The sequence below is a fragment of the Loxodonta africana genome, chromosome 15 (assembly GCF_030014295.1).
Source record: "Loxodonta africana isolate mLoxAfr1 chromosome 15, mLoxAfr1.hap2, whole genome shotgun sequence".
Lineage (NCBI taxonomy): Eukaryota > Metazoa > Chordata > Mammalia > Proboscidea > Elephantidae > Loxodonta > Loxodonta africana.
Genome location: NC_087356.1, coordinates 1,986,658 through 2,010,913, shown reverse-complemented (window position 1 = coordinate 2,010,913; position 24,256 = coordinate 1,986,658). Strand labels below are relative to the sequence as shown.

General features: G+C 56.9%; 1 protein-coding gene across 1 annotated transcript; it reads left to right on the top strand.

Moving 5' to 3' along the window:
• Positions 1-2,541: 2,541 nt before the first annotated feature.
• Positions 2,542-8,491, top strand: ADRA2B (adrenoceptor alpha 2B). Its single transcript, XM_023541146.2, has one exon. It carries the CDS (start codon positions 2,812-2,814, stop codon positions 4,159-4,161), a length of 1,350 nt encoding a protein of 449 aa, XP_023396914.2. The 5' UTR covers positions 2,542-2,811; the 3' UTR covers positions 4,162-8,491.
• The last annotated feature ends 15,765 nt before the right edge of the window (positions 8,492-24,256 follow it).

Genomic DNA, 24,256 nt, shown 5'->3' with positions numbered 1-24,256 from the left:
AGGAGGCGGTGGAAGGCGACACTAGAGCTTCCAGGCTGCTGAACTGAGTAGCCTGGATGCTGAAGCTGTGGGGCAGCTCCTGGGCTCCCCCAGCCATGGGTGTGAATCTCTCAGACCCACTGGCCAGTAGGCTCTGTCCCTGACGCCCCCCACCTGTGCTGACCTGGGCTGGTAGAGGTTCGTGCAGAGCCTGGCACTGGGTGAACCCCGGGTGCCCCTTCAGGAAAGGCCCAGGGAGGACCCCTCAGTGGGGTATGGAGGATCCGGTGGGGGAGGCAGTATGGGCGTCCCTGACCTCAGTTCCTGCAGAGCCCGAGCAGCCTGGCCCTTTAAGGAAAACCAGTCAGAAGAAAAAGGGCTGATGCTGGTCACAGTGGAAGGTCCAGGGCTGCGCTGGGGACATGCCCACTGCCCCCCTTGCCTGAGGATGGTTGGAGATGATGAAAAGTCGGTTCCTCCCAATGTCCACCCGTGCAGCAGGGTGCCCAGCCTCTGTGCCCTAGGTCAGCGAGTAACGGGGACAGGCAGGAACTTGCCCATGTGGCTTCTTGCCGGGCTCCAAAGGCCACCCCTCTGCCCTTCCTCAGGGCAGGGGTTACTGGGCCTCCCCTCTCTTGGTGGCTGTGGGCTCAGGCCCTGCCCAGCCAGAGAGTGGGAAGGGTGTAGCCACAGGACCTGCTGCTGCAGTGGTCGGCTGAGGGCTGAGGCCTGGAAGGAAGGGCCTCTCTCACTCAGCTTGGCCTAGACAGCACCCCCAGTCCACCCCCAATCAGGCTTCGGGCACTTGGCACCCATCAGAAGAGCTGGGTAACCTGTCAGGATGGCAGGGATAGTTCAGGGCCAGGGAGGAACCCATCACCAGAATGCCCCCCGTGGCTGGGGGCCCTGGGGCACTGCCCATCTCAGTCTGGGTAAGGGCGAGCATTGTGGCGCTGAGAGGTCAGGTGCCCTGCTCTTGAGAAGGCTGGGCTGGCAGGAGTGAAGGTCTGGTGGGCATAATGGTTCAAGGCTGGGTCCTTTGAAGGAGCTCTGCTTTCAGAGGTGGATTGATGCTTATTTAAACACACAGAGGTAGCCTTGCAGAGCTGTGGGCTATAAATATGAAACTGGCTGTGGGCTGGACTTAGGGGTTTAGGAAGCTCAGAAAAAAGTGCCCTGGAGGCTGCCCATGCTGCAGGAAGAGTAGGTAGGGAGAGGGTGCCTGGGGGGAGTAGGGGCCCAGCAGCTCTTTGAAGGCAAGGTCGGGTGGAGGGTAGTCTGACATTCTCCTTATCCCAACAGCTCTTTCCACTGGCACCCCAAGGGGGTGTGTGGTATGTATTTGGGAGAGCGAGGCAGGACTGGAGCAGGGAGGCGGGTCAACCACAGTCCCAGGAGGCCAAAGGAGGCTCCTCCTTTCAGGCTGCCCAAGACCTACTTTTTCTGAGTTGTGTCAAAAACACCCCACCCGTGGCCCTCGGCGGTTTTCCTCGCTCTGTGCTGGCGCAGGAGCCTCCTCAACCTACAGGTGAAGAGGCTGGAGTTTGCCACCGTTTGCCAAAATGCCAAACCCTTGGCTGGTCTCAGCTGCTGCTGTGGTTTGAGTCCACGCCAACTATGTCTTTTGCTTTTAATGGGGGAAACTGAGGCAGCTGCAGGAGAAACGCGAAAGCTTAAGTCATAGGTCCCAGGCTCTGGGCATTTGCCTTCCCCACCAGGGTTGGTGGGGAGCCTTTCGGCGCCATGGGGACCAGGAGAGGACCAGGATCTCTCCAAGATGAGCCGGGGGCAGCTCGGCACGCGGGGGCGGCAGGGGGCGCTCGCAACCCAGCGACTCGCGTCTCCTCAGTCTTCGCAGGCGCGACGGAGTCGAGTTGGGGTGGGAAAGGATTTGGGGAAGGGGTTTGGGGCAGGCTCCCGGTGCCCCCTCCGCGGGCGTCTCCACTGCAGGGGAGCGGGCTGCGAGGTGTGCTTTATTGCGCCTCCGCGCCCCAACACACTCACCCATCCCCTGCTCGGGGGACTTGGGCTGCGGGAGGGGACACCAGCCAACGCCACCGCTCCAGACCCGGGCGCTGGCTAGTGCGGAGAGGGCTCGCGCCTCGGTGTCCGCGGCCGCGTCGGCTCCGCGTCCCAGCTCCTGAAGCACCGACCCTTCCTCTCGCCAAGCGTCCATCCCTGAGTCCCGAGGACCCCAGACGCCTGACCCCTCTAACCTCCGCGGCGCGGCAGTCGGGAGAGAAGGGTAGCGGCCAGGGCGCAGGCCGGGGCACCGGGGGGCTGCGCTCGGCCGCCGACCCGCCCTCCCGCGAGGCGCCCCGTCCAGCGCCTCCCGTCCCCGCCCCTGCTCTCGCTCCCGCCTCCAGTCTCCTCCCTCTTCCCACCCGCTCGCTCTCCTCCCCGCTCCCCTGCGGTGGCGGGCTCCTGCAGGCGCGGCTCGGGGCGAGAACGAGAGCCTCCGCGCCTCCTCCGGGAACGGCCAGCGCACCCCCCGCTCGACCCGCGCCCCGCGCCCCGCGCCCCGTGCCCTGCGCCCCACGGTGCGTCCGGCAGCCGCGTGACGGGAGGGCGTAACTTCGCTCTGGTCCCCAGCAGAGCAGGGACGGCAGCAAGACAACTTGGGAAACTTCTCCGGCGCGGACCACAGGGACGCGGGGCACCGGTGGGAGAGGATGTAGGAGGGCGGTGGCTGGACCTCCTCGGCCACTTTTGGCCCGGCATGGCGCTCCAGTGGCTCCAGCGGCTCCCGAGGGGCAGCCCCCTGGTCTAACCGAACCCGGGCAGCGCTCCTGCCGGCGGTGCGCGTGCAGGGGGAGCAGCGCCCCTCTGGCCATGTCCGGCCCCGCCATGGACCACGAGGAGCCCTACTCTGTGCAGGCCACGGCGGCCATCGCGGCGGTCATCACCTTCCTCATCCTCTTCACCATCTTCGGCAACGCCCTGGTCATCTTGGCTGTGTTGACCAGTCGCTCTCTGCGCGCCCCACAGAACCTGTTCCTGGTGTCGCTGGCCGCGGCCGACATCCTGGTGGCCACGCTTATCATCCCGTTCTCCCTGGCCAACGAGCTGCTGGGCTACTGGTACTTCCGGCGCACGTGGTGCGAGGTGTACCTGGCCCTGGACGTGCTCTTCTGTACCTCGTCCATTGTGCACCTGTGCGCCATCAGCCTGGACCGCTACTGGGCCGTGAGCCGCGCGCTCCAGTACAACTCCAAGCGCACCCCGCGCCGCATCAAGTGCGTCATCCTCACTGTATGGCTCATTGCAGCCGCCATCTCACTGCCGCCCCTCATTTACAAGGGCGACCAGGGCCCCCAGCCCCTCGGGCGCCCCCAGTGCAAGCTCAACCAAGAGGCCTGGTACATCCTGTCCTCCAGCATCGGCTCCTTTTTCGCACCCTGCCTCATCATGATCCTCGTCTACCTGCGCATCTACCTGATTGCCAAACGTAGCAACCGCCGAGGGCCCAGGGCCAAGGGGGCCCCCAGGGAGGGTGAGCCCAAGCAGCCCCATCCCCTCCCTGCAGGGCCTTCAGCCTTAGCCAATCCACCAACACTGGCCTCTTCTCTGGCTGTTACTGGGGAGGCCAATGGACACTCTGAGCCACCTGGGGAGAAGGAGAGGGAGACACCAGAAGATCCTGGGACCCTGACATTGCCACCCAGCTGGCCTGTCCTTCCCAACTCAGGCCAGGGCCAGAAGGAGGGTGTCTGTGGGGCATCTCCGGAGGAGGAAGCTGAAGAGGAGGAGGAGGAGTGTGGCTCTCCGGCTGTCCCAGCCTCCCCTGCTTTGGCTTGCAGCCCACCACTGCAGCAGCCAAAGGGCTCTCGGGTGCTGGCCACCTTGCGTGGCCAGGTGCTCCTGGGCAGGGGTGTGGGTACTGCAGGTGGGCAATGGTGGCGTCGGCGGGCACAGCTGACGCGGGAGAAGCGGTTCACCTTCGTGCTGGCCGTGGTCATTGGCGTCTTTGTGCTCTGCTGGTTCCCGTTCTTCTTCAGCTACAGTCTGGGTGCCATTTGCCCGCAGCACTGCAAGGTGCCTCATGGCCTCTTCCAGTTCTTCTTCTGGATTGGCTACTGCAACAGCTCGCTCAACCCCGTCATCTACACCATCTTCAACCAGGACTTCCGCCGAGCCTTTCGAAGGATCCTGTGCCGCCAGTGGACCCAGATGGCCCGGTGAGCCCACCTGCCTGCTGCCTGTGTGGGGTGCGTGCCAGGTGTCACCAGGGCCACCCTGGTTCTTGCCCTGCTTTATGTGGCACCTTCCTGGGACTTTCTGGTCCTGCCCAGGTCCTGCAGGCCCCATTTTGGGAGCCCCCTGGGATGGACAAGGGCAGGGGTGCTGTTCACAGGGGTCCATGTGAAGCCTCCTTCTTGCTGTCTCGGCTCTGGGGTGCCCTCTTCTCCACCCCTTGCCTGAGCACAGGCAGAGGGATGACCCTCCTGAGTGTAGCCGAGGCCAGTCTAGAATAGAGGCCCTCCCTCCCAGAATCCCAGGCCCCTACAAGCCAATGGATGGGCCCCCCTTTCTCGAGCACCCTGTGTTCCCTGGCAGGTCACGTGCTTGTAGTGTTTTTGTGTCTTTCTCATCTTTCCCTCAAAGAACAGGAAGCCCACCTTCCACTCTTCCCAGGAGAGCCTGCTGCCAAGGAGGAGGCAGAAATGAAGATTGTCCACCCACATTGGGCACCCGTGGTTGCCACTGAGGGCTGGGGTGGGCTTTATGGGCCGGCACTGTCTCTGGGGCCTTCTTTCCCCCCGCCCGCTGCTCCTTTAAAGGCCAGAGCCGTGGATTGGTTTCCTGATCCAGTGCCCCTCTGGGAGGTGGGCCATTGCGTGGAGGCCTCGGGGGCGGTCTGGAGGCCTGGCCCCCACCTCAGTGGGAGATCCCCGATCACCGGCAGTCACCCCCTGCAAAAACCGGGGTGACAATAGCTTGCCGCCCACTTGCCGCAGGGAGATGAAAGACTTTACAGAGAGCTTTGAGCTCCGTGGGGGAACGCACTAGAGAACCAGCAAATGTATTATCCAGTGATGTAAAAGCCCCCTTCTCTGTGTTTACCACTCCTGTCTTCCTGTAGACTTTTGTTCTGTGCCTGGGGTGTGTGAATTCCTACCCCAAACTGGAAGTGGGGTGTGGCCGACAGAATCATTACTTCAGTTAAAGGATTTCTTTGTGCCTGCAGAGGCTCGTGTTATTACACTGCATGACAGGTTCTCGACATTTCACCTATACACCGACAGAGTTTTCAGTGGCTTGGGGCCCCCAATGGAGGAAAAAAAGCCTTTTGTCATCAGGCAGGCAAATTGTTTCCCCAAGATAGCTAAAAATACCCATGCCATGGGAACAGTCTGAGATGAGCCCCAGGCAGGGTCCTGGGGCTGGGGCAGTGAGCAAGAGCCCCGTGGACTCTTGGGGAACTTCCTCCCAGAGTGCTCGGGCTGTTCTCCAAGCCCCACATGGATCCCTGTGAAGCATACTTAATCCCACCCTGGGTGGGGCTGCAGGGGCCTCTCTCTCTTGATTTCTCTTCCTCACCCCAGAACCTGGCTTCTGGGATAACTGGGAGTATGAGAAGGGTGTTTTTGTCTTCCCCACGGGAGTTCTTGGCTTCTGGGCTCAGGACCATGGAGCATCTTAGCTTGGGGAGGGGGTGTCATGGAGTAGCACAGGCACCTTTGGGTCTCTGATGGGTCTGGTCAGACTTGGAGGGGGGCTGAGGGAATTTTCTGAGGTGAACCTAGCTAGCACCTATAGATAAGAGGCCAGGGCATTGCTCTGAGGTGAGGCTGGGAGTGCTGGGCCCAGGGAAGGGGCTGAATGGTGACATCTGCCCCACCTCACTGGGTGTGAGCCCAGTGGGATGCCTGGAATTGCTGCCTGTGGCCCCCTGTTGTGATATGCAGGTGTTTTAAAAAGCTATTTTATCAATAAAAGATATTTTGTAATAAAAAAGCAGCGTTCTCGTCGCCTGTGAGCTTCCAGGAGGTAGTTATTCCTCAGCTACTCGCATAGCCCACCCTGGACGTGGGCCCCCTGAGATGGGGCACCCTCCCAGGGCCAGTTCCCCTCTCCTCCCCCAGATCTGGCTGGCCCGCCTTTAGCCCCTCAGCATCCCCTCCACATCATTAGAAGTTTGTGGGGATGAGCGTGGCCAGCGGAGCCTGAGACTGACTGCCTGAGAGTCCCAACCAGCCCTGCTGGCTGGCCAGGCACAGCACCTGGGGCCAGCAGAGGTGGTCAGATACCACCACATGGGTGGGCGGTGGGAGGAAGGTGGGCAGGCTAGGAAGGAAGGCCACTCTGCATAATGGTTTTAAGCTGCTGTTTTTCACTGAGGGGCAGGAGAGCCCAAATGGAGCTGCTTTGCCTCAGGCTCTCAGTGCAAAAAGATTCAGCCACAGACGTCAGAGCTGGAAGGCCTGCAGACGTCGTCTTCAACAGTCTCCTCTTATTCCACATGGGGCAGCTGAAGCCCAGACAGGAGAGGGGGCTGCCCAAAGCCACCTGTGAGCTGCATTAAGGGGGAGCCTTCTGGGCTTCCTGTCCCAACCAGCTGCCTCCTGGCCCCTTCAGAGAGGGCAACTTTTGGGCTGGAACCAGGTTGGCCTGGTTCTGAGAGCCAGGGAGACGGATAGCAGGCGGGTGTAGGGGGCAGGCTATAGGAGGCCTGGGCAGGGCTGGCACCAGGGGCTGACCCAGGGAGGGATGGGGCCTGGGAGGGGAGGGCAGAGGGAGGAGCATGGCTCTAGGGTCTGATGTGGGCACCACCCCCCTACCCCCACATTGACCCAGGAGCCAAGAGTCCGCATACCATCTCCACATTTATTGGGGCCACGGCTTCTGCCAGGGGCAAGCAGAGACCCCAGTGTAGTCACACAGTCAGTGGAGACGTGGATGCGGGGCTTCACTGAGGCCTTAACAAGAAGGACACGCCTTGCCCTGGGGTGCTCTCAGTGCCTCCCACCAGCCTGGGCGCCTACCTCCAAGCACAGATCAGGAATGGTTCATTTGTTCCCACTCACTGAGCCAGCCCCTCTGTGGCACTCTGCTTATTTAATCTTTGATTAGCTTGTTTAGTCTTCACACCCATCGTACAAGGTAACAATCAGCCCATTTTTATAACGGGAAACTGAGGCTCAGAAAGGTGTAATGACTTGGCAGTTCTCTTGGCCTGGCACATCTACCTTCTGGAGACCTGTCTATTATTTTTGAAGATCTCTTTCTTAAGACATTTTTGACAGAAGGGCAATTGGGGTCCCTACAGAGAAGACAGTTAAAGAAGAGGTGGAGAAAGGAGGCTTAAGAAGTCCCCTACAGCTGCATCTTCTCTGCAAGAAAGCTGGGTCCTCAGATCACGAATGACACCTCAAGAGTGCATTTATACCCAGCCCCTGCCTCCAGGGCAGCTGCTGAGAAATTCAGGGTGTGGAGAATTCTTTGACGCATTGTTGCAGGAAGCATTCTTTTTTTTTTAATTTATTGTGGAAGTTTATAAATCAAGCCAGTCAGTCTCTCATACAAAAACTTATACACACCTTGCTCTGTACCCCTAGCTGTCTCCCCCTAATGAGAGAGCACTCTCCTCCTCTCTACCCTGTATTCCCTGTGACCATTCAGCCAGCTCCTGTCCCCCTCTGCCTTCTCATCTCGCCTCCAGACAGGAGTTGCCCACATAGTCTCATGCGTCTACTTGAGCCAAGAAGCTCACTCCTCACCAGTATCACTTTCTGTTTTATAGTCCAGTCCAATCCCTGCCTGAAGAGTTGGCTTTGGGAACGGTTCCAGTCTTGGGCTAACAGGAGGTCTGGGGACCATGACCTCCGGGGTCCCTCCAGTCTCAGCCAAACCATTAAGTCTGGTTTTTTTAATGAGAATTTGAGGTCTGCATTCCACCGTTCTCCTGCTCCATCAGGGGTTCTCTGTTGTGTTCCCTGTCAGAGCAGTCATCGGTGGTAGCTGGGCACCATCTAGTTCTTCTGGTCTCAGGCTCGTGGAATCTCTGGTTTATGTGGCCCTTTCTCATATTTATCTTGTATCTTTGGTGTTCTTCATTCTCCTTTGCTCCCAGTGGATTGAGACCAATCAATGCATCTTAGATGGCCTCTTGCTGGCATTTAAAAACCCAGATGTCACTCACCAAAGTGGGATGCAGAATGTTTTCTTAATACATTTTGTTATGCCAATTGACCTAGATATCCCCTGAAACCCTGGTCCCCAGACCCCCATCCCTACTACTCTGGCCTTTGAAGTTTTTGAATATATTCAGGAAACTTCTTAGCTTTTGGTTTAGTCCTGTTGTGCTGACCTCTCCTGTATTGTGTGTTGTCTTTCCCTTCACCGAAAATATTTCTTGCCTACTATCTAATTAGTGAATACCCCTCTCCCTCCCTCCCACTCTCATAACCATCAAAGAATATTTTCTCCTGTGTTTAAACTTTTTCTTGAGTTCTTTTAATAGCGGTCTCATACAATATTTGTCGTTTTGCAGCTGACTAATTTTTTTTAATTTCACTCAGCATAATGCCTTCCGGAGTCCTCCATATTATGAGATGTTTCACGGATTCATTGTTCTTAATCATTTCGTAGTATTCCATTATGTGAATATACCATAATTTATCCATTAATCTGTTGATGGGCACCTTGGTTGCTTCTGTCTTTTTGTAAACAATGATGCGGTGAACATGGGTGTGCATGTATCTGTTTGTGTGAGGGCTCTTATTTCGCTAGGATATATTCCGAGGAGTGGAATTGCTGGATCATATGATAGTTCTATTTCTAGCTTTTCAAGGAAGCGCCAAATCGATTTCCAAAGTGGTTGTACCATTTACATTCCCACCAGCAGTGTAGAAGTGTTCCAGTCTCTCCACAACCTCTTGCCAGAGACATTCTTGACCCACATCCACTCAGAATGGTACCTGCGGCAAGAGGGCTGGGCCGACCTGCAACCAAGACTCAAGGTGGAGGGAATTCATGGGTTAATCAGATCCCTGGTCCATTCTCCTCAGCCTCTGCCTGGTCCTCCATTTGTGGGTGGGGTCTGGGAAGGGGGCGTAAGACCTTGCCCAGGGACCACCTGCAAATTGGGAACCTGTGCCTGCTGGCTTGGAGAAGGCATCTGCCCAGCTGGACTCTGTACTTGGCAACCTTTCGCTTCCCCTCTACCAGCCGGGAGCTCAACTCAGAGGGTCAGGTCTTTGTGGCGCAGCAGGGCTGGGGTGGGACTTCCCTGGCAGTGAAAGTCCCAGAGAAGAGGTGGCCTGGACACTGGGGTTCAAGCCCTGCCTCTGCACCATCAGTTTGGCTGCCCTTGAGCAGGCTCCGTCCCTCTCAGGGCCTGGGTGTCTTGCCTGGCCTTAAGGGGGTTGCCCCTGGAGTCCCCAGGGTTCCCCAGCTCGGATCTGCCCCTGCCCTGCCCCCACTGGAAAGGCAGATGCAGGAGGATCCTGGAGTTACTCAGTTGTTCTAGAGTCAGGCTCCTGGACGAGGGCTGTTTTCTTCACCTTTGTGCCTCAGCACAAAGCGTAAAGCAGGACGGGTCTGCTCGGGGCTTCTGAGATGTGGCAGCGAGAAGCATGATAACAGTCTGATTTATTAGGGTCAGCACCCGGCTCAGCACCTGTCATATATCATTTGAGACAATGCAATTATCCCCATTCTACAGACGAGGAAACTGAGGCTGTGGGAGACTGAGGGACTTGCCTAGGGTCATCTGGAGCAGAAAGTGAACCCACACAATCTGATCTCAACTGTGTCATGAACTGGCCTCAGCATCTGCCTCCTCAATGTGACCGTGGGGGCAGGCTGGGTTCCTCCCAGCCCACCAAAGCCCTGCCCCTTGTGAGCGAGAAGGCCTCGTCTGCAGAAACCCCGGGGCAGCTTTGCCCAAGGCTGTTGCTGTAACTCTCAGCCTGTGGGCACCTCCCTTCAAACAAGGGTGGGAAGCCCCCAGCCTTTCAGGCTCCACTCACTGTTAGCAGGAAGGCGGGGAACACTCTGCTAAAATTAGATTCTGGGAGTCTTCGTGCTCCCAGCATCTGTCCTTCTTTCTGGCTGGCCTGGCCTGGTGTGGGGAAAGCTGTTTGCAGAAGGCAGAGCTGGAAGGAGCCCGGATGTCAACCCATTGCTTGCCCCCCCGCCCCCTCCGCCCCCAGGCTTGCTTGCTCTGATCGTCTCACACCCTCCCTGGGCCCTCAGCCAAAGTCTCCTGCCCTTGGCCAAAGTCTCCTGCCCTTGGCTTGGCCTTGTGGTCATCTATGGGTCAGCATCACCTTCAAAGGGAGAGGTGTCCCCCCTTAATACCCACCTTCTACTCCTGTGATCCCGCCCTTCCTCCCCTTCCTCTCTCCCCTCTCTTCCCTCCCCCTTTCCTGGCCTTTCCCAGTACTCGGTCCTCAGCGCCTGGCTCCCCTCTCTGCTGACCCCCTGGCTTCTGCCTCGCCCGAGGGGAAGATCCTGGCTCTTCACGGTGCCAGCAGGCTCCAAGGACCCGTGGTGGCTGCAAGGGAACCAGAACAGACCAGAGACCAAAGAAGAGCCTCCCTCCCTGGAAAGCAGGGGCTATTTCTGGCCCTGCTGTAGCCCTCTGGGACCCCTGGTGGGGGAGCTGCTGGGCCAGGCAGAGGGTGGTTGTGAGGGTCCTGACCTTTGATTTCCCCAGAGAGAGGGCAGGTCTTTCCAGAGCTGAGGGGTAGGCCTTTACAATTTTAGTGCGGCCAGGGCCACACTCTTCCTCAGTCAAATGGAATCTGCCCCCGACTAGGGACCTGGGGTTACTTCATGGGGAAAAGGCTGGGCTGGGGCAGTGGGGAACCCAGGAGCCCCTGAGTCCCAGTTCCCAGCCCAGCCCAGCCCAGCTGAGCCGCAGCTGTGAGGGAGGGAGTGTGAGAGGCTGCCTGAGCCTGCTGCTTGGATCCCTTGGACATGGGGATGGGAAAGGGTGAATTGCCCCTCCCCCAGTGCAGGAGGGTGTTGGGTGGGGTGGTCACAAGGCAGCAGACTTCACCAGGTCCTTGTGTGTTCTTGGTTAGGTGCCATTTTGACGCGGCTGTCCCAGCTGAAAATCTGGGTGGGCTGTGGCCCGTTTGCCCCCCTGCCCCACAGGGGAGTGGGGAGGGTGGGGGCAGCCGGCAATGCTGGAACACACGGCTGGCAGCAAGGGTGTACTCAGCTGTTTCAGAAGCTCAGGCCAAGATCCAGAGGCTGGGGCCAGGGTCCCAGGAGGGCCACCAAATTGCTGTGTGATGGTGGGCACAGCCTTGACCTCTCTGGGCTTCACACTGGTCATTGTCAGATGAAGGATTGGCCTGGGGCATGGCTCAAACCACGCCTTTGCTGCTGCCTGGGAACCACTCTCTGCCCACCTTTTCTCTGTCCAGACTTGTCTACGCTTACATGCCTGAAACCCCAGCCACCGCCTCTTGGGATATCCTCGTACAGGGGGAGAGAAGAGGGGAAACTGAGTCAGTGGTCTCCTACCCCTACCCTCCCTTACCTTTTTCTGTTTATCCATTGGGGTTAAATTAACACAAGCCCATTATTCCACATCCCCCCACCCCAAATTCTCTCTACAGCCCCCACCACGCAGCACCGTCAAGGACACAGCTCACCACCCCGATCCATGAGGCACCCTCCCTGCTCACACCTATGCGACTCCATTCCCCTCCCACCCCAGGCTCAAGAAACACCCCTCAGTCCCCTCCCTGCCTGCCCACAACTCTGGTGTCCCAGGGAAACCAGGTGGAGTGAACTTGAGAAGGGTCGTCTTGAAAGACAGTCCCTCAAGGCAGGCTCGAGAGCTGGCGGGGGGAAAGGGAGTGGTCCCTGCCTGGGGGGGTGGTGGTGGTGAGAGCCATGGCCTGTGAGAGAACGTGGCTGGTCATCTCTGAGGGTCAGTGTGTTCTTGATATTGGGTCTAAAGGAATGCCAGGAAGGGGAACTTGAGGGGGCAGCTGAGGAGGAGGTGGGGTGAGTTTCTCTGTGAAGACAAGCAAGGAGGTGGGCTCCCAGGAGAAGGCTGCTCCCATGGGGGTCATGGCCTAGAATGGCACAAGCAGGAGATGTGGCTCCTAAAAATAAACTGGCTTTAACCCCAGCATTGGGGACAGAGAGGCCATCCAGAGAGGGCCATGGAAGTGCTCACCTACCTTCTCCATGAAGCCAGCCTGTGAAAGCCTGGGTCACAGTAGGTGTGCTTTAAGTTCTGGCTGAACCAGTGAGCTTTCCCAGCCTAGGCTGCCTTGGGAAACCCTGGTTACGTAATGGTTAGAGCTACGGCTGTTAACCAAAAGGTCGGCAGTTCAAATCCACCAGGTGCTCCTTGGAAACTGCAGGGGGCAGTTCTACTCTGTTCTCTAGGGTCACTGTGAGTTGGATTCGACTCGATGGCGGTGGTTTTTGTTTTTTTTTAGGCTGCCTTGGTGGGACCCTGGGCTCTGGGAATTGTCTCTGGTTTGGCGTTCTCTTTCTCTCGCCCTCTTTTTTTTTTTTGCTTTTTCCATATTTTCCTAGAGATGTTCTGCCGGCAGATTCCATTCTGGCCTTGGATGAGCTAGAGGTGGGAGAACTGTCCCCACAGAGCTGGGGAGTGTGGAAGTGTTGACGGGGCTGGACAGAGAGGGCCTGCGGAGAGGGCGTGGTTGACGGGGCTGGCTCTGGACAGAGAGGGCGTGGTTGATGGGGCTGGACAGAGATGGTGTGGTTGGGATTCACCCTGGGGGCCAAAAACCCGTTGCTGTTGAGTTGATTCCAACTCATAGTTGGACCCTATATCTTCCCTATAGGACAGAGTAGAACTGCCCCATACAGTTTCCAAGGAGAACCTGGTAGATTTGAACTGCCGACCTTTTTTTGTTTAGCAGCCATAGTTCTTAACCACTATGCCACCAGGGTTTCCATCCTCGTGGCAGCAGGAAAGAGTTAAACCTGGCTGCATTGCCTACTGGCTGTGTGGCCTCAGGCAAACTGCTGAACCTCTCTGACCTCAATGTCTTTAAAATGGGTTAATGTAGCAACTTAAAGATTGAAGAGGTGTGTCAAGCAGCATAGAGCTGACATATAACCCAGGTCCCCTCCCAGGTGAGCTGGCAGAACCGTTTGCCCAGCCAGGTGTCCGCAATTCACTGCTCAGCAGCCTGATGGAAAGAGGATGGACCCTCTGTCTTGGAAGACGGCCCTGTCCTCCATACAGAATCTGCTTTACCCAGCTTCCCCGACCCGATGTCTCCACGGGCTCCAAAGTCCCTCTCTTTGAGAGCTTCTGCCAGGCTCGCTCCGTGTGCTGCTGGGAGGGAAGGTTCCCAGGCAGATGCTGTGACCTGTTGCTCTCACAGCGACAGTGACGGACCCCTGGACTCTGCATGAGCTGGACAAGGCTTCAGACGGTGCCAGTCAGGCACTCTCTGATGATGGAGCTGGTGTGAACTCTGAAACCTTTTTGCCTCTCAGGTCTTCTAGAATCCTGGTCCGTCCTCAGTGGGGGGGGGCTTGGGAGTGGGGGAGGGATGCCCATCCGGATGAAGGGAGAGGTTAGGGGTGGTAAAGGCGGGGTGTTCAGGAAGACCTCAGAGATCTTGAGAGAACTCCATCTGGAAACCCAGCTGCTGAGCAGGACAAGGTTTTCAGGCAGGCAGCGGGGGGCCAGGTCAGGCTGCCCTTGGACATGGGTGGGATGGGGGCTTTTGGGGCTGGCCTGCCTTTCCCTGGGCCAGAGACGGGCGGGAGTGGTGGAAAAGTTCTTACAGTAGTCCCCCCTTATCCGCAGGAGATACGTCCCAAGACCCTCACAGATGCCTGAAACCTCGAATAGTACTGAACCCTACATATACTATGTTCTGTCCCATACGGACACACTGATGATAAAGTTTATTTTATAAATTAGGCACAGGAAGAGATTAACAACAATAACTAATAATAAAATAGAACAATTATAATAACTTACTGTAATAAAAGTTAAGCGAACGTGGTCCCTGGGCAGGACAGAGTGGGACGGCGTGAGATTTCATCACCCTACTGGTGACTGACGCTGCGGAAAGCCAAACAGCCAATAGTGGGGGACTACTGTATCCTCTCAGCAAGGCAAGGCTGGTCAAGGGTCGTCCCAGCCGACACGGTGAACTGCTCAAGTGTGCTTTGTGCTGCTCGTGAGCTTGATTGCCTCTGGGTTGGGGCAGATGGTGTTGCTCCCTGTGACCCCGGAGTGGAATTGACGGCGGCCTGCTACAGCAGCAGTGGCCAGGCCTGCTGTCTGGTCCTGACACTGGGGGTCACCCTCACGTATGACCTCCCTGGCCCCTTTCCAAACACTGCTCATCTCCCCTTTCTTGCCTTTCCCTCCTCCCTACTTACCACCAGCTAACACGCCTCGTCCTTCACTTGTTTCTCTTGCTCCATGAGGCTGGGATATTTGCCTGCCTTGTTCACTGTGTCCCAGGGTACTGGCCCACCAAACAAATGCAAACCCATTGCTGTCGAGTCAATTCCGAATCATAGTGACCCTTTAGGACAGAGTAGAACTGCCCCGTAGGGTTTTCAAGGAGCTGCTGGTGGGTTTGAACTGCTGACCTTTTGGTTAGCAGCCAAGCTCTTAACCACTGTGCCACCAGGGCCCTGGGATACTGACAGTGCCTGGCAAACAACGAAAGGCTAAGGGCTGCACTGTCCAGCCAGCAGCCCTGACACCAGTCTCCAGGACGCTGAAGAATCCCTGGAAAAGTGGTGAGGTGGAGAAAGCTGTACTGATGGCAAGTCCTCTAGGGAGGGAGCTGGATGTGGTTGGGAGGAATATTTGAGGAGGGAGGAGACGGAAGACTAGAACCTTAAGAGACAGGTCTGAGCAACACCAGGTACTGAATGGCCACTGAGCTGTCTTCTGGGGAGGGAAGGTGGGCTACAAGTCCCCTCGAAGTACAGCTTTGGTTTTGCTGATGGAGCGTGCGTGTTTGGCTACTGAGTGGAATCCTGGAGACCGTGGAGGTGGGCAGAGGCTGTCCCCAGAGGCACTCCCTTGTCACACCCATCTTGGCTACAATCACAGACGGATAGCTAGTCCCGGATAAGCAGCCTGAAGGGCCACATGTTGGAGCCTATCTGACTTCCTACTCTGCCTCTCTGGTGTGCTGATCTCTGTGCCAGGCTTGAAAGGACATGAAGAGCGCCCACCCTACGCTGCACCCAGGGAGAGAGGGCCCAGCAGGCAAGGGAGAGGCCATCAGGGCCAAGGTTGCAGGAGCACTGTGCACTGAGGGTCAGAGCCCGGGGACACACAGGGAAGGAGTGACTTCTCCACGGGGCTCTGGAGGAGGGAGTGCTGGGCCTTGGAGGGGCAGGAAGCAGAGAGGAAGGGCCTGTTGGGAGGCCTTGCTCTGCAGAGGACTGGAGGCCAGTGTGAACAGGCTAGCCTTAGTTGGGAGAGATGGGGTGGGGGTCGGGCCTGCTGTCCAGGCTCTAGTGTGGGCTCTCTCATGTTCTGAGGTGCCTCCTGGTCCCAGACCAACTCTCAGGGGCAGGGGACAGGTCAGAGTAAGGCCCGGGGCTTCGTTGTCCAGCACTGCTCTAGAGACAGCGGCCTGAAACTCAGTTGGGATGTTAGGGTCTCTTGTCTCCAGGAGGTGGGGAAGGGTGTTGGGTGTCAGGAGCCAGCTCCCAGTGCAGAGGAGTAGAAGGAGGATGGGGAGAGGGAGAAGGAGAGACACAATCTGCTGCAGGTGGCCAACAGACATGTCTGTTTTCCTCTCTCCAGCCTCAAGTCTCTCAGGCCGCTGCTCTCTGGGACTGCAGGGGCAGGCGATGTAATAGGCAAGGTAAACACCGTGCTTACCTGCTTACCAGGTCATCTATAGTGAAATTGTTCACTACAGATTAGTAAGTAAGCACAAGTAAGGGCTTGTAAGTTTGAAAAGAGGCTTTGATTCTGTGGGAAGCTGTGGTGGGGTTGGGAGAGAGACAGGTGCCAGCCATACCTAGAAGCAGAGTCTTCAGTATGGTAAAAAGGGTGGAATTGTTCACCAGATGATCTGGTCAGCGAGGGGAGCACCGTCCATACTTTGCTTTTTGGATCCTCTGCCCTTGGATCTGGGCGAGGGGCACTTTTCTCCTTGGACCTGTGGGTCCCCCAGGTCCCCCCATTACCTGCTAATCACCCCATTTCTCCTGTGCTGCTATGGACCCCTGTCAATGGAGAGGTGGAGATGGGGACTCTGGGATCAGGTTTCCCACTTGGAGGAAGAGAACAGGCTGGTGCATCAGATGTCATTCCTAGGCCCCTGCCCCCATTCTGCAGATGCAGAAACTGGGCCCCTGCAGTTTAGGGACCGTTCCAGGTCACACGGCAGCGATGCCGGGAGCCACCAGAGCCCAGGCCTGGTGCCTAAGCGGTTGTCTGTGTGTGGCTTCAGCTCAAACAGGTTCCCAACAACCGCCTCCATCGCCCTCAGGTGAGGGAGCAGGTAGGAAGGATAGCCTGCAGTTATGCTAACAGGCCTTTGGGTGTGGGCAGGAGGTGCAGGGCCAGCCTAGCCCCAACCACCGCACAAGCCATTGTGGTTCACATGACACCTACCTTGGCCCTCTGCCAGGCTTCCAGACACAGTGGTGCTGGGCTAGTTGGGAACTGCCCTGCATCCCAGCAGTTGGGAGCAGCTGGCTTTGCTGGTGCTGAGGCTAAATGTGGTGAGCCCCCTGCTCCACAGCTCTGGGGCAAGGCCTCTCATCTGGGCTGCGGTGCTCATCGGGTTGATATGGACACAGCCCCTCTCTTCCTGACCTTAGGCACCCTGACCTTGGGCATCCTGACCTTTGTCATCCTGACCTCTGGCCTAGGTGGGGCCGCACCCTCGGCACACCAGCCCCACGAGGCCTGGCCAGGATCTAGCCTGCGACCAATGCACCCACTCCTCCCCAGCCTCCTTCTCACCCTCCTCGAGTTCATCACTCAGAAGAGTGTCAGTCGGGTGCACCCTGACCGCCCTGAGCCTCAGTGCAGGACCACGGTCAGCCTGCCCAATGTCCTGGGCAGTGAGGGCAGGGCTGGGGCTGAGCTGGTGGAGGCCTGCAGGTGCGGGGCATGGGAGGGGGTCCTCGCAGGAGGAGCAGCTTGCAGGGGGCCATGTTACAGGGCTGCCAGCCCCCTTTTGTTTCTTTTCGTGATTCTCCCTCCTCTTTTTCCTCTTCTTTTTCTTCGTATCATCAGATCTTCTGTCAATGAATTCTCTAGAAGGGCTCTGCTGGGGAAAATCAAATCCCGTTTCTCTGTTACCAGTTGTGTGGATCAATCCAAAGCAATTTACTAATTCTGTTCTGACACCAGCCACGCAGGCAGCGCTGCTTCCTCTGAGCCCAACCACTGGGAGTGAGGTCAGACCTCAGGAGGTGAAGGGCACCGTCTTCTGACCCCAACCACCAGGAGTGAGGTCTGACCTCACAAGGTGAAGGGCACCGTCCTCTGACCCCAACCACTGGGAGTGAGGTCAGACCTCATGAGGTGAAGGGCACCGTCCTCTGACCCCAACCGCTGGGAGCGAGTCAGACCTCACAAGGTGAAGGGCACCATCCTCAGACCCCAACTACTGGGATTGAGGTCTGACCTCACAAGGTGAAGGGCACCGTCCTCTGACCCCAACCACTGGGAGTGAGGTCTGACCTCACAAGGTGAAGGGCACAGTCCTCTGACCCCAACCACTGGGAGTGAGGTCAGACCTCACAAGGTGAAGGGCATAGTCCTCCAGGCTGCCACGTCTGCCCAAGACCTTGAGTGTCAACTGCAAGCTTAGAGTTTCCACGACACCCTCGCTTGTGATCTGCGGGTTCCAAATTTGGGAGCTCCCTCTATCCCTCTCAGGATACTGGCTGTAAGCTCAGGGGTTCCCAGGCTCTCCCCCTCACTTCTGACCTGCTGGCCCCCACTACTCCCTTGGGTTCAATAATTCCCTAGAACGACTCACAGAAGTCACGGAAAGCACTGTATCTGTGATTATAGTTTTATTAGAGCAAAAATGATACAAAAGAAGAGACACAGAGGGTGAGGTCTGGGAGGTGTCCCAAGTGAAGTTCCCACATCTCAAGACGGGACACACTGCCCTTCCACTCGCATTGATATCTTTCACCAACCAGGAAGCTCTTGGAGATTCTGTGTCCAGAGCCTTTACTGGGGCCTCAGTACGGAGTCAGGATTGATTGAATCAGAACCGCCCCTGTCCAGGTCTGGCTAATGTCACCGTGGTCTTTCTGGCCTGGCCAGGCCCCACCCCCCCAAGTCATCTCAGTCACATAACCTGTTACTTAAGGTGTGGTGTGGGGTCCTCATTAAAGATACTTCCATCATTGGGGAAATTCCAAGGTTCTAGAGGTTCTCTTTCAGGAACCAAGGACAAAGACCACATTCTTTGGGTGAAGTTAATTCCACAGGCTCAAATCCTCAACACTCCCTCACCAGCTGCAGCTCCACCCCTCTAGTAAATTCTCTCTCTCACACACATACATCCCTTCCTCCTTAACAGCTCCGGTGGCAGGCAGTTCAGAGCCTCCAGAAGCCCTCAGCTCCCTGCCTTTCTCCTTCCCATTCCAGCTTTCCAAGTGCTGGGAGTTTCTTTAGGGAAGCACTGAGGGCCCGGGTCCTATCCTTGAGGAAACTTCTGAGGGAGGGGCCCGGGGGTGGGGTGGGATGGGAGTTCAGAGGGCTATCTGTCGCCCTGACACCAGCTAGGCAGATCTCTGGACTCAGAACTTGGGGCCTGAGGCATGTGAAAGGCCAGGGTCTCTTCCTTCCAGAAAAAGCGGATCCACTAACAAACCTGTCCCCCTGCCCAGGCCAAGTATGCACTTCTGGGCTGCCCTCCCACATCGTCCAGGCCACGCCACTCCCTCCCCACCCTCTTCTGCTTCCCTGAACTGGGATGTCCATCACCCCCTTGGCCTGGTGTCTCTGAGGTGGATGTCCGGAAGCTCTGTGATCTGAGGCCTAGGGCCCAGAGGACAAAGCAGAGAGGACAGCCATGGACACCACAGACGTCATGGCTGGGAGCTATTTCAGGTTGCTGGAGGTTACCCCAGACTGCAGGGAGCTGGACAGGAGCCTTGGCTTCTGAGGCCCCTGAACCCCCAGACTCACAAGATTCTGATAAACCAAGTCTGGTCCCTGCTGCTACCCTGCAGACAGGCTCCTCAATTTCCAAAATCTGGGGGGTGGTACCAAGTAAGTTGCAATGCCGCCGTGTCCCCAGCTTAAGCCTGGAACCCCAGGCCTGGAATGGCCCCAAAGCAGATGGCCAATTGTCAATAGGATGCCTCGGGCAGCCTCTGCCCCTGAGCAGATGGGGGTGCTTGGGCAGGTCGCTTTTCCCCTCTGAGTCTGTTCTAATCTATAAAATAGAAATAACAATACGTGCCTCAAGGGACAAAGTGGGATAACGCCTGCAGACGGCCAGGTGCGTACAGCATCTTCTGTCCCTCCAGTCCTTTTTTCGCACCCACAGGTGCTCTCTGAATCCTTCCAGCAGGTTCTGGAGGTTGAGGTTCCCAGGAACAGCCCGCCTCGAGGCCTGTTGGGGACCTAGCCCCAGGAATCATCTGGTGAGGGCTCGGCAGAGCAGCAGAGCTGCCTTTCTGCTGTGTGACCTCAGAGAAGTTACTCCACTTCTCTGACTCTTGTATCCCCACTGGTTAAATGAGATTTCTGGGGCTCCGCACTCGAGGGCGTGGGGAGGGCTACGCTGAGGTGCTCGTTGAAGCCGCCCACAGTCAGTGTCCGCCCAGTGCCTGTGCTTGCTCAAAAGTCCAGCAAGGTGGGGGAGGGTAGCGGTGCTTCTACAACCCACCCATCCTTGTGGAGACCCTGGGGTGTGGTTCAGAAGGTCTGTCCCGGGGCAGCGTCTGGAGAGGTCCTGGGCTGTGCTGAGGTAAGTGGCTGGGACGGGGCAGGGGATGGCGGGGGCTGGGGGCTGCCTCCAAGACCCCTCCCTGGGTTGAAGAGCTGGCCTGGGCTGCCACCTCCTCTTTGTCATTCACCAGTAATCACCCTAAATGCTACATCTGTTGTCATGACAACACATTACCCATCCTCAGGTAAAAGCCCTGTTTGCAGGGGAGTCGGGCTGTCTCCAGGTCCCCAGGCTCCATCACTGTCGCCCACACCCTCTTCGGGGTCCCCGGCTGGTCCCCCTTTCTCTCTCCTTCCCTCCCATTTGGTCTTCCAGAGAGGCCACTCCCGTTTTTTTTCCGTTTCCAGAAATTCTCGGTTATTTTTGTTTTCTCTGCCTCACTGTGTCTGTGGGTCTCACTCACTCCTCCCCACTCAGCCCGCTCTCTGACTCCTTCCTTCTCCTTTTCCCTTGTTTTCTCCCTGGGCCCTGACCCCCTTGTCTCCTGGGTTCCCTCTGTCTCCTTCGCTCCATCTCAGGCCTCCCGGCCCCGCCCCGTGGGCATGTGGGACGGCATGGACGTGAGTGGGTGCAAGCAGCAGGGGGTGGGGGCCATCAGGTCTGTGGCTGGGATTGGTGTCCTCCACCGGGGTCTCAGGAAGTGCTGAGGGCTTTCTGGGCTGGGGTGGGGCAAGCAGGTTAGGCATGCTCCAGGGGCCAGGAAGGCCTCCCGCTGCTCCTGAAGAATTGTGGGCCAGAGGCCGTGGCAGCAGCTGCCTCTCCCGGGCCTTGCCTGAGGCCTGTTGCTCTGGGGCTGCAGCTCAGCACCGTCCTAAGGGTGTGGCAGCTTTGCAATGGCTCTAGGAGGTGACTGGCATCATTCCATTCTACGGGCCAAGAAATTAAGGATCAGAGGGGTCAAGCAACTTGCTCAAGGCTCCTCAGCTGGTCACAGGAGGAGGCAGGGTTTGAAATGTCACCTCCAGCTAATGCTGTTAGCTCTGGTGCTGCAGAAACAGCAGTATTTGCTGAGGGCTTCCAGGCGCTGTGCGCTTAGTGACAGGTAGAACCCACTCAATCCACACGGCAAGCCTGTGGGGTTGCGACTGTGAGTGCGTGTTTTACCAGTGTGGGAACTGGGGTGCAGAGGTCTCAGCACCTTTCTCAACATCATACCTTAGTCAGAACTGAGGCTGAATTTGAACCCATGTCTTTCTGCCTCCAGAGCCTGGGCTCTTAGCCCTGGGTGCAGTCACCACTCTGTCCCTCTTCTGTGGGAAGGGGCCATAGTAGAGAGGGGACATGTCTTAGTTACCTAGTGCTGCCATAACAGAAATACCACAAATGGGTGGCTTTAACAAAGAGAAATTTATTTTCTCACAGTCTAGTAGGCTAGAAGCCCAAATTCAAGGTGTTGGCTCCAGGGGAAGATTTTCTCTCTCTCTGTTGGCTCTGGAGGAAGGTCCCTGTGATCAGTCTTCACCTGGGCTAGGAGCTTCTCTCCACAGAAACCCCAGGTCCAAAGGACATGCTCGCTCCTGGCACTGCTTTCTTGGTGGTATGAGGTCCCCAACTCTCTGCTTGCTTCCCTTTCCTTTTACCTCTTGTAAGATAAAAGGTGGTGCAGGCCACACTCCAGGGTAACTGCCTTTACATTGGATCAGGGATGTGACCTTAGTAAGGGTGTTACAATCCCACCCTAAACCTCTTTAACTTAATCTAATTAACCATAGGCGGAGATTAGGATTGACAATGCAGGAAAATTACAATCACAAAATGGAGGACGACCACACAATGCTGGGAATCATGGTCTAACCAAGTTGACACACATTTTGGGGGGACTCAGTTCAATCCGTGACAGGACTACATCTGAGGGGCAAGGACATGGGCTTCCCAGGCCCCCTCGAGCCCGTCTTTCTCCTCCCCATCCACTGTAAAGCCTCCTCTGGTTCCAGCCAGAGATGTTTTTTAGGAGTTAGTAGAGGAAGCCTTGTGGAGAAAGGGCGCCCAGAGTCCTCTTCTGGGTTCCATACGGGGGGCAGCAGCGAGTTCCAGGCACCAGGAGGGGCCCTCAGATCCTGCAGCTCCTTGCGGGGCCCCAAGGGAACATAGCACCTCAGGACCACCCCACAGGGCCCGCATCACTGGACTCAACGCCCCAGGATCTTGGGGAGGAGGGGGCCTGAAGTGTGGCTGGGAAGCCTGAACTGAGTCCTGGGCCTGTGGGGCTCTCACCCCTGGGCACTCTCCTGGCCCTAGGTCCCCAGGAACATCCATAGTCCTTCTGGCCCCCTAGCTCCTGTCCCTAGAGAGCAGCTCAGGCCTGGAACACATTGTCCCGGAGCACGGCTGTCAGGATGATGGAAAGGCCAGTTATTTTTAACAGCTGAGACTCATCGACAGCAGCCTCTTCCAGGCCAGGGAGACACAGTGAGGGAGAACGGGCACCACAAACTCCATGCCCTCCACCTTCTTCCCGCCCTCCCTTCTCCCACTCCCTCACCCTGTGGCCTGAGAGCCTTAGCTGGCATTGTGGCAGGCCTCGGAGTTGACAGGATCCTCAGGCAGGGTGTGGGTGCCCCTTTGCTGCCAACCCCATAGGCGAGGGCCTGGCAGTAGTGGGGGCCTCAAAAGCGGGGTCCCATCCCTCCCCTAGAAGCTGCTGGTGTGGGAGCTGAGTAGAACTCACGTGTCAGCTTCCACCTGCCCTGGGCCCCTTCCCTTTCTGTGCCTTTCTGCTCCCTTTGACGGAAGAAGCTCATTTTCCAAGTTCCCCAGGCTCTTCTCAGCCTAAGCTGGAACCCACTGCATCCTGGGTGACTGGGTATGGCCCCCATTGGTACCCGACTTCTTTGGACACTTCAGAGCTGATTCTAACACCTTGCTTGTTTTTTATTGTGTCTACAAGGAGCCAGGATCTGTGCCGAACACTGACTTACACACAGTCCTCACTGCAGTCTTTCCTCCTGCTGAGAATGGGTGGAAAATTCTGGATTCCAAATTGTTTAGTCCTTGGGGTGATGCTCTCTTGCCCTCCCATGTCCCTGTGTGGGAATGTCCTTTCAGGTCTTTCACAGGACACACCGTCTCCTCTCTTCAGAGCATCGTTACACAAGCAGTGCGATGCTGGAGTGAGCCCTGGGCTGGGCGACCAGGGGCCTGGCTTCTGCCCGCCCTGCTGCCATGTGCTATGGGACGAGGCCCTGTCTCGTCATCTAGACCAGGAGACTGTGGGAGAAAGCACTCCCCAAGACCCCTGAGGCTCGGACTGGGTCCACTCCTGGGGTTCAGGCCTGAGCAACCAGATCTAGGGTGCAGAGATGCTGGATGAAGGCATCAGTTTTAACATGTCCCCACCCTGTCCTCACTCCCTACAAGCCCCCTCCTGCGCTGCACTCACAGGGGCCTTTCTGAAAGATGGCTCAGATCAGACTGTAGAGTACACAGCCTCATGGGTACAGCTGAATGATATTTACATATGCGACCACCTACATAAGCAGTCCTTGGCGGGTGGAAATGGTTAACAGTGCTCAGCTGCTAACCAAAGGGCCGGAGGTTCAAGCCTACCAAGAGGTGCCTTGGAAAAAAGTCCTGGCAATCTACTTCAGAAAAATCAGCCGTGGAAAACCCTGTGGAGTGAAGTTCAAGCCTGACACAGCAGCAACTGTCTTAACTGGTGACACGTGTATAAGCCCCGGGCAGCTTGAGGGGCAGCACACCTCCTTCACCCTAGGGACTCAGCATCCCGGGAGAAGATACCATCCTAATTTCTATCACCACAGGTTAGTTTTCCTTCTTCTAGAACTTTTATATAAATGTAATCAGGAAATGTATATACCTTTCCGTGTCTGGCTTCTTTTGCTTAATAAAATGTCTGTGAGAGCCATCCATGTTGTTTCAGGGTTATAGTTTGTTTCTTCTCGTTGCTGAATAGTATTCCACCTTGAGTGTGTTCCACAATGTCTGTATCTATTCCCCTGTTGGTGGACACGTGGACTCTTCTAGTTTTGAGATAAAGTCGCCATGAATGTTCACGTGTGGGTCTTGGTGGACAGGTGCACTCATTTCTTTGGGGTAATTACCCTGTTTTATTTTCTTCATAGAACTTGTAGTGTTTGAAACTCCATGACAGCAGAGTCTTCGGTCCTAGTTACTGGGCATGAGTTGCCTGCACCTAGCAGGCACTCACATTGAATGAACACTGTTCCCTAGCCTGGAACCCTTTTCCTTCCTGCTGCGCTGATTTGAACACTCCCGTCTTCTGACATCCCAGCCGAATGTCTGCTCCTCCCCGCACCTTCGTCAGCATAGCCATTTGCTCCTCTCCCGTCCTTGAGGGTTGGCCAAGTCTGCTTCCTGCAATTCCTTGGCAGCTCCCTGAGGGCAGGGACTCCCTTTGGCATCCCTACCCCCACCTGCAC

Excerpts from the sequence above, each read along its gene's own strand:
- ADRA2B (XM_023541146.2), top strand. The coding sequence starts at position 2,812 with ATGTCCGGCCCCGCCATGGACCACGAGGAGCCCTACTCTGTGCAGGCC.